General features: G+C 45.2%; 1 protein-coding gene across 1 annotated transcript; it reads right to left on the bottom strand.

The window, feature by feature from the left end:
- Positions 1-4,652: 4,652 nt before the first annotated feature.
- LOC129716950 (uncharacterized) lies at positions 4,653-7,709 on the bottom strand. Its single transcript, XM_055666792.1, has 2 exons — positions 7,591-7,709; positions 4,653-6,450 (listed from the first exon to the last, which is right to left on the bottom strand). Exons 1-2 carry the CDS (start codon positions 7,707-7,709, stop codon positions 4,653-4,655), a joined length of 1,917 nt encoding a protein of 638 aa, XP_055522767.1.
- Positions 7,710-8,703: the final 994 nt, after the last annotated feature.

Here is an 8,703-nt window from a genome sequence, read left to right as displayed (position 1 = left end):
GCCATTTGCTCTTTTCGAGCAAAGGCTAGTTGAATTTCAGTAGAAAGCAACGCTAGGCAATCGTTCGTCCCTTTGCCCCGGCGAAAGCCAAATTGAGTATCTGAAAGTAACCCGTTTGTTTCGACCCATTTGTCTAACCGTAAGAGGATCATTTTCTCCATTAATTTCCGGAGGCAAGAGAGCATCGCAATCGGCCTATATGAATTGTTATCAGAGGCAGGTTTCCCGGGTTTCCGAATAGCAATGACTTTTACCTCCCTCCAGTCATGCGGAACAATATTTAGCTCAAGAAACTTGTTGAACAAATTCAACAAGCGTCTTTTTGCAGAGTCGGGTAGATTCTTCAACAGGTTGAATTTTATTCTATCTAACCCTGGAGCCTTATTGTTGCACGACAGGAGAGCCATTGAAAATTCCAACATCGAAAATGGAGGCTCTTCCGTAGTTACTATAAACGCGTCGCGAATGGTTTTCTGTTCCGGTACAGAGTCTGGACAGACCTTTTTGGCAAAATCGAGTATCCAGCGATCTGAATACTCCTCGCTTTCATTCGAAACGTCACGGTTCCGCATGCGCCTGGCGGTATCCCAAAGAGTGCTCATCGCTGTTTCCCTCGACAACGCGTTTACGAACCGCCGCCAGTACCCGCGTTTTTTCGCCTTTACTAAGCTCTTCATCTGCCTGCCCAGTGCCTCGTACTTTCGAAGCAGGTTGACAGTGCCGTACTCCCGGTAGTCCTTATACGCCGCGGACCTTCGCGCGTACAGCTCAGAGCACTCTTTGTCCCACCATTTGTTGGGAGGGCGCTGTCTAATCGTTACCCCGGGTATCGGTTTCGTCTGAGCTTGAGTCGCGGCGTCGATTATCAAGCCAGCTAAGAACGCGTATTCTTCCTCCGGAGGAAGTTCCTCGTGAGTCTCGATAGATTGCGCTATAATAGACTCATAACACTTCCAATCAATATTACGTGTAAGGTCGTAGGAAATATTGATTGGGTTCGGGGGAGTTGAACCATTAGCAATTGATATAACGATTGGAAGATGATCACTACCGTGGGGATCGTTGATTACTTTCCACCGGCAATCTAACGCTAGTGATGTCGAGCAAAGGGATAGGTCAAGCACGCTTTCACGTGCTGGAGGATTAGGTACACGTGTCGCTTCCCCAGTATTCAAAACTGTCATATTGAAGTCGTCGATTAAGTTACAGATTAAAGAAGATCGGTTGTCGTCGTACAGCGACCCCCATAGCGAACAGTGAGAATTAAAATCTCCCAATATCAAAAAAGGCGCGGGAAGCAACTCTGCTATATCAGTGAGATGCTTCTGTTCAATCCGCGCGGATGGAGGCATATATAACGAAACAAGGCATAGGTCTTTTCCATTCATATTCGTTTGAATGGCAACGACTTCAATATTCGAGATCGAGGGGAGGTCGATTCGGAAGAAGGAATAGCACTTTTTAATCCCTAAAAGTACCCCTCCACCGTGTGAGTCTCGATCTCGACGAATAATGTTAAAATCGTGGAAATTGAGTTGATCGTTTGAATTGAGAAAGGTTTCACAGAGCGCAAATGCGTCACAATTGTATGTATTTATTAAATGAGAAAATAGATCGAATTTGGGGATGATACTTCTGCAATTCCACTGTAATACAGTGATAAAATTCCTAACCTCTTTCGCCGTATTAGTCATCGAAAGATATGATAGCTGAAATGAGGGGCCAAGTTGCTGCTAGTTGCATCAAAAAGGTTTTCACTGTAGGAAGAAGGGCAAGAAGAATATTTTGTAGGGGATCTGGTATGTTGAATGTTTTAAATATCCAGTCCACAATATCAGAAAATTTTATGAACCCTGTTTCTATTTTATCTTCTGATCGAGAAATGGGTGCACGAGGGGTTTTTGGTGCCCCAGGAAGCGGTGGGTACTCCTGGTTTGATTTAAAATTAAAACCGGGAGGTACTTGCTTCGGTTTTTCTCCACCGCTTCCTTTTTGTGTTGGCTTATTGGTCATTCCGCTAGGGGTTATCTTGCGACCTTTGCGAGAAAGATAAGGAGAGTTGATCATTCTCCTCTTCCTAGATCCTTTTGGCATGGCATAGGAACACCCTTCGACGGGATCGTCAGATGTACCCTCATCGGTTGGCAAAAAGGAAAAGATGTTTCCTGTCGAGGGTGGCTCAGCACTCTTCAGCATTTCTGCGAAAGAGCGCTTTGATCGTTCCTTGAGGGAACGCTTTATTTTTTCCTCGCGCTGTTTGTACGCGGGACACGCCGAAAGGTCATGCCGAGTTCCCTCGCAGTAAAGACACTTTTCAGTATCCTCACTACAAGCGGTCTCAGCATGATTGCCTCCGCACTTGCTGCAGCGTGCCTTGTTGCAGCAGTAGGTGGCTGTATGACCTAACTGCTTGCAGTTTTGGCAATGCATGACCCGCGGTACGAACAGGCGTACAGGCAGACGAACCCTGTCCAAAGAGATGTAGTTCGGCAGTGCGGATCCGGCGAATGTTACACGGAAGGAATCCGAAGGGAAGAATTTCTTCTTCCCTTCTTCGATGGATACTGACATCGTATATCTTGCTTGACATCCAGTATCTTTACATCTTGAATCAGGGGGTTCTTGAAGCAGCCAACCCCGTGACGCAAAATGTCATCGACCGTGAGGCTTCCTTCGGTAACCACACCGTCGATCTCCACGTCCTTGGCAGGGATGTACACGCGGTACTCTCTCGTGAAGAGCTCGTAGCTAGCAATTGCGTTCGCTTGCTTCAAGCTACTCACAACAACTCGCAGTTTGTTCGGTCTAACCTTTGTAATTTCGGTTACGTCCGAAAACTGTTTTGACAGGTCCTTGCCGATTTGAATTATATTTAGAGGCTTCTTTATGGGCCTGAAGTAAACTACGAACGGACCTTTCGAAGCATCTGGGTAAGCTTTCACCCGTGTTGCCGGTACCTTTGGTACGGGGCTAGGTAGCGGGGAAGGTAGAGGGGAATTGATAGGGGAGATCTCAATCTCTTCCCCAGTTGTTTCCACATCCAAGAATAGTTGCACCTGCATGTCGTCCATTTTGCGGGAGCGTTACGCTCTACCGCACACAAACGATAAATATTCGAATGTGGGGGGGGGGGGTCAAGTAGTTGCTAATAAATTTTAAAAAATTTTTTTCAAACTACAATTGATCAAAATAAAAAAAAGGCAGTAATACTAATCCTAATAACAATCGTAATAAAAATAATAATAATAATAATAATAATAATCACAATAATAATAGTAATAATAATTATAATAATAACAATAATAATAATAATACTATTAATAATAATGATAAAAATTCTAAAGTGAATACTTCACCGAACGTCTAAGTCACGACCTCACGGCTGATAGTAGGATTAATCGAGCGTCTCCGCAGAACAAACAATGACGATTCAGCTTCGTGTTGTGACACAGTGGCCGTATCCTACACGCGACCTTGTAGATGCCACTTGTAGTTGACTTCCACTCGCTCGATCGTATGGTGGTCCGTGCTGCTAGCGGGGTAACAGCGGTGCGGGAGAATTATTCTTGCTGATATATCAGCTGCGTATCGGATCACTGGCGGGGTAGCCTGCCCCTACCAGTGTGCAGAAGATGTTTCTGCCGAATAACTACCGGCTATTGTTATCGCGCAGCACAAGAACTAATCGACAAAAAAACACCCGTACGATAACTCGTGTATTGTTATTTTGCAAACTCAAACGGAGATGAACAATTTGCGTCTAATCAAGACGAAAGCAAAACAACGAATCACCGCACATCGTTGTTGTTTGCTGATTGAATTGTTGAATGGTCCAGATGATCTCTCCTTGTTATTGGTGACGATATCCGACATGCATAACACGATGAATCCGTGCACTGATATCATGCGTTATGTGTATGTAGAAATTGTACCATAAGTTGATCGATGCCTGTTGAAAACAAATACGATTGTAATCCGAACCAATGATTTACGGAGGAGACACGTAACTTAAACTTCGCCCCCCCTGGCGTAAAAGGATAATATATCCGGTGTTTGCCAAAGTGTGCCCCGTGGGGGCAATAAATACTCATCTTATTAACAGCCAGGATACGATGCCTCGATGTGGTGAGTGGTAGCGACGGTTGATCCTCATAACGTGGTACATCAAACGGGATGACATCTTGTGGCTGGCGATTATTCGAATCGGGATAGCGGCATACGAACGGCTAACGAACATCAGACATATCTGCGAAAATATTTGAAGCGATTGGATCCAGAAAAACTACGAATGTGGATCGACGTAACTGAAATGTTGCCCCCGTGGCTTTGCGGTCGATTGTGCCGCAGATTGCCGACAGTTGCCCCATATGAGGGCGTACTAATCTTACGGTTTGTTCAAAAATTGAACACGAGATGCAGAGTAATCAAGTAAGCTTGCGATCCAAGGCAGGGCTCCAGATTTCTAGCGATGAAAGAAAAACAGCGCAGTAGGTTCCAACGATACAGTCATAATTGTTGAACATAACTTAACGATTGCCCCCAGGCAAATACGACATGTTTTACGTCGCCAGCTGCCCAAAGTGCCCCAGTGGGGGCTTGAAAACTTAAATTTTGAATAGCGACGACAAACACACTAATTGGTGTCAGAAAATTTACTGGGTATCCTCGACATGCGGTTGATTATCACGGATCGGAAGAATGCATATTTTTAGAATGCCTCGCCGATACGTTCCCTGTTGGGTGCGAACGGTGACAACCTTTATGTTGCCATCGGTTCCTGGATGAATCTCTGCAACACGTCTTAATTGCCACTTCAGTGGGGGTAAATTATCCTCTTTTACCAAAACCATCGTTCCGATGTGTAGGTTGTTTCTTCTTCTTGTCCATTTGTTTCGATTGTGAAGATCTGAAAAATATTCAGTTGACCAACGTTTCCAGATCGTTTGGAAGAACTGTTGAACTAATTGCCACCTGCTTAGTCTGTTTTCCGGAATCTCCGTGAGGCTGGGTTCTGGAACGGCGGTGAGAGGGCGCTGTATTAGGAAGTGCCCAGGAGTAAGGGCTTCCAGATCTCGATGATCGTTGCTTAGTGGAGTGATTGGTCTCGAATTGAGACAGGCTTCGATCTGCGTGACAACGGTGAACATCTCATCAGGACGGAGTAAATTATTTCCAATGACTCGTCGCATGTGACCCTTTAGGGATTTCACGGCTGCTTCCCATAACCCACCGAAGTTCGGTGATTTCGCAGGAATAAATTTGAAATCGATCATGTCTTTTGCTGCCTCTGTAACTATCGGATTTTGAAATTGTTCAGAGCGGAACAGTCGGTGCAATTCGCTTAGTTTTCTTTGAGCGCCTACGAAATTGGTGGCATTATCACAAAAAATTACTTCAGGTTTGCCACGCCTGGCAATGAAACGTTTTAGTGCTGCGATAAAGGCTTCGGTCGTAAGATCGGCTACCACTTCTATGTGGACAGCTTTGACCACCAAGCAGACGAACAAGCACGAGTAACACCTAGCCGGAGTGGCCTTTCGCGACGTGTGACGGAGGCTGAATGGACCGCAGTAGTCAATTCCAACTCGCGGAAAGGCAGGAGCTGGAGTTACCCATTCCAACGGTAAATCGCCCATCAGTTGGTCGTGGACGCGTGGTCGTGCTCTAAAGCAAGGAACACATTCATGAACTACTTTTTTCGCTAGGTTTCGCCCACAAAGTGGCCAGAATCTTTCCTTCATGCAGGAAAGCATAAGCTGCGGTCCTCCGTGGAGGAGTTTATGGTGATAGTCTTTCATTATAAGCTTGGTTAATGGATGACTGCTGTCCAACACTATCGGGTGTTTTCTGTCGAACGTGACTGAAGCATGACGAAGTCTACCGCCAACGTGAATCACCCCGTCTCGTAGCTTAGGATCTTTGGAATGTAATCTAGAGGTAGGCTTAACTTCTCCTCTCGCTGCTAGATCCGACAGTTCAATTGGAAAACATTCGGATTGTGCCAATTTCACTAAAACGAGCAATGCTTCTTCATGTTCTCGTGCACTAAACACTCCTGTTCGTCTGACTGTTCGATTGATTTTTCTGCTATTATGTGTGTAACGTAATATCCATGCCGTCAACCGGGCCAGTTTACACAATGACGAATGAAGAATGAAGATTTCACTAGGAGGTAGCATCTGTAACGCTGTCGTAACTATGGGTTTTTCTTCCAACGTAACTGAATCGAATTGTTGCTCTGGAGCTTCATACGTTTTCGGCCATTCGTTGCAATCTTTCTCGAGCCAACTGGGACCGTTCCACCATACAGAGCTTTCTGCTAGTTGAAGCGGTGTCGCACTCCAGGAAATAATATCAGCCGGATTCTCAACGCCGGGCACATGATTCCAAATGCCTTCTCGGGAGATGTGCTGAATTTCCGACACTCGGTTGGCTACGAATATTTGCCATCTAGACGGATGTGATGAGAGCCAACACTTCACTATGGTCGAATCAGTCCAAAAATAAGCATTCGTTGGAATTTGAATGCTTGCGGCAACAGTTTCATACAGGTGTGCCAGTACCAATGCTCATGACAACTCTAGTCTGGGTATTGACAGCTTTTTCTTCCGCTTATTCAAGTCTTCTAAAGGCGCCACTTTCGATTTCGCCATCACTTAACGAACTGATACCTGGCCTTCTCGTGTCACACTTCTTAGGTAGATAACTGCTCCGTAGGCCCTTTCTGAGGCATCACAGAAACCGTGAAGTTCGCATGAGATTACATTATTACCAAAAGCAATCCAGCGGGGCACGGAAACTGCATCGAGTCTATCCAAGCTGTTTCTGAACTCCAGCCATTGTGGTTGTAACGTCATGCTTAAAGGCTCATCCCAAGAATACTTTCCTTTCCAAATCGAAAAGACGTGCGGCTTCAGATAGTACAACACGTTGCGTTATCGCTGACGTCTGCTTCCAGCGTGGCATTTTAAACCAAAAAAGATCCGAATCTGGTTCCCAGGTGAGACCAAGTGTTTTTACGGTAGATGTCGTATCGATATTAAGAACGTCTCGTTTATCCCTCAAGTAACTTGGTATATTGTTCAAAATCTCTTGTTGATTAGAGTGCCATTTCCGCAGGTTGAACCCAGCGGACCCGAGAGGCGATTGCACGTCGCTGCAAAGTTTCTTCCCTTCATCTACAGTATGCACCCCAGCAAGCATATCATCAACGTAGAAGTTGTTCTTGATCACATTGGCTGCAACTGGATGTGTCTTTTCTCCCTCTGCAGGACATCTTTTCAAACTCCTTGTGGCAAGATACGGAGCTGATGAAGTGCCATACGTTACGGTGGTCAATTGGTATGTTCGCAACCTCTCATCCACTGATTCTATCCAAAGAATTCTCTGAAGTGGCTGATCATTCGGTACATCTTCTCGACATCGCTGACAATTGCATATTTATGAAGCCGAAACCGAATCAAGATAGATAGCAGATCATTTTGAACTACTGGACCCACCATCAGAATGTCATTCAACGATATTCCGGAGTCTGTGGCGCACGTCGCATCAAAAACGACTCTCAGTTTCGTCGTGGTACTGTCTGGTTACATAACAGCATGGTGGGCCATGTAGTAGCTACACTTTGGTTCATCTTCCTCGTCCCTTATTTCCTTCATATGACCCATTAGCAAATATTCGTGGAAAAATACCGTGTAAAGAGCCTTCATTTCCAGATTCGTTTGGTTGCAATTGACTTTGACTCTTCCAATCGTTCCATCAAGTAATCCCTTTTGGGACGTGTTACTCGGAATTTTCCATCTGCATCTCTTGATGTTGTCTGTTCGAAGATGGTTTCGTAAGTAGTCTCCTCAATGGATAGACAGCTCTATGTCCTACAGGTCTCAAATTCCCAGAAACGCGCTAGTTGTTCAAGGATTTCTTCAGTTGTGACTGCATTTGCGAGCTGTCCGAAATTTCTCCCGCTACTATCCAACCGAGTTGGGTATTACATAGAGTCACACCTGTTTCCAACAGCTTCATCTGCTCTCCCAGCAACAGATCATAAAAGACTGAAACGCCCAAAAATGCATCAACTCCACCAGACTCGCTTGGATCAGCTAAGCAAATATCAGTCGGCAGCTCCCATGTACTAATATCGATACTATGCTGCGGCAAATTCAACGTGATTCGAGGTAGTACATAAAACTTCAGCTCTTTGGTCTCGAACAATAAATTTCTTGACAGGATTCTTGCTAACACAGTTTGTTTAGACACCGTCAAAGCATTTACTGGAAGATTTTCATGGAACCGTTTAAAGTTTAGTTTCTGGGAAAGGTTTTCCGTGATAATGCATATCTGGGACCGGTTGTCTAATAACACACGAGCGATGGTCGTATTGCCGAAGCGATCAGCATAATTCACGATTGCAGTTGACAGAAGTGTTGTGTTCCGTTGATTGCGAATGTTGTGTAAAGTAGCAGTGTGGTGAAGAGTAGCTGTTGTGTTTGTGGGAGGTGGCTGCCGTGTAGGTTGCGATGCAGTGTTCTGTGCTGTTGCGGGTTGAGAATTTAACTGAGCATTATTCATCCGGGATTATCCCTGTGAATGTGGTTGTTGCTAAGTTTGGGACTGTTGACGATGCGGCATTTGCACGTTCACGTTACCGACTTGAGGCCTGTTCGGGATGTTCTGGGTTTGACCTTGTGTCGTCGAATTGGCTGA

This window comes from Wyeomyia smithii, chromosome 1 (genome assembly GCF_029784165.1).
Source record: "Wyeomyia smithii strain HCP4-BCI-WySm-NY-G18 chromosome 1, ASM2978416v1, whole genome shotgun sequence".
Taxonomy (NCBI): Eukaryota; Metazoa; Arthropoda; class Insecta; order Diptera; family Culicidae; genus Wyeomyia; species Wyeomyia smithii.
The sequence above is the reverse complement of the archived record's forward strand: the minus strand, read 5'-3'. Positions and strand labels throughout refer to the sequence as shown.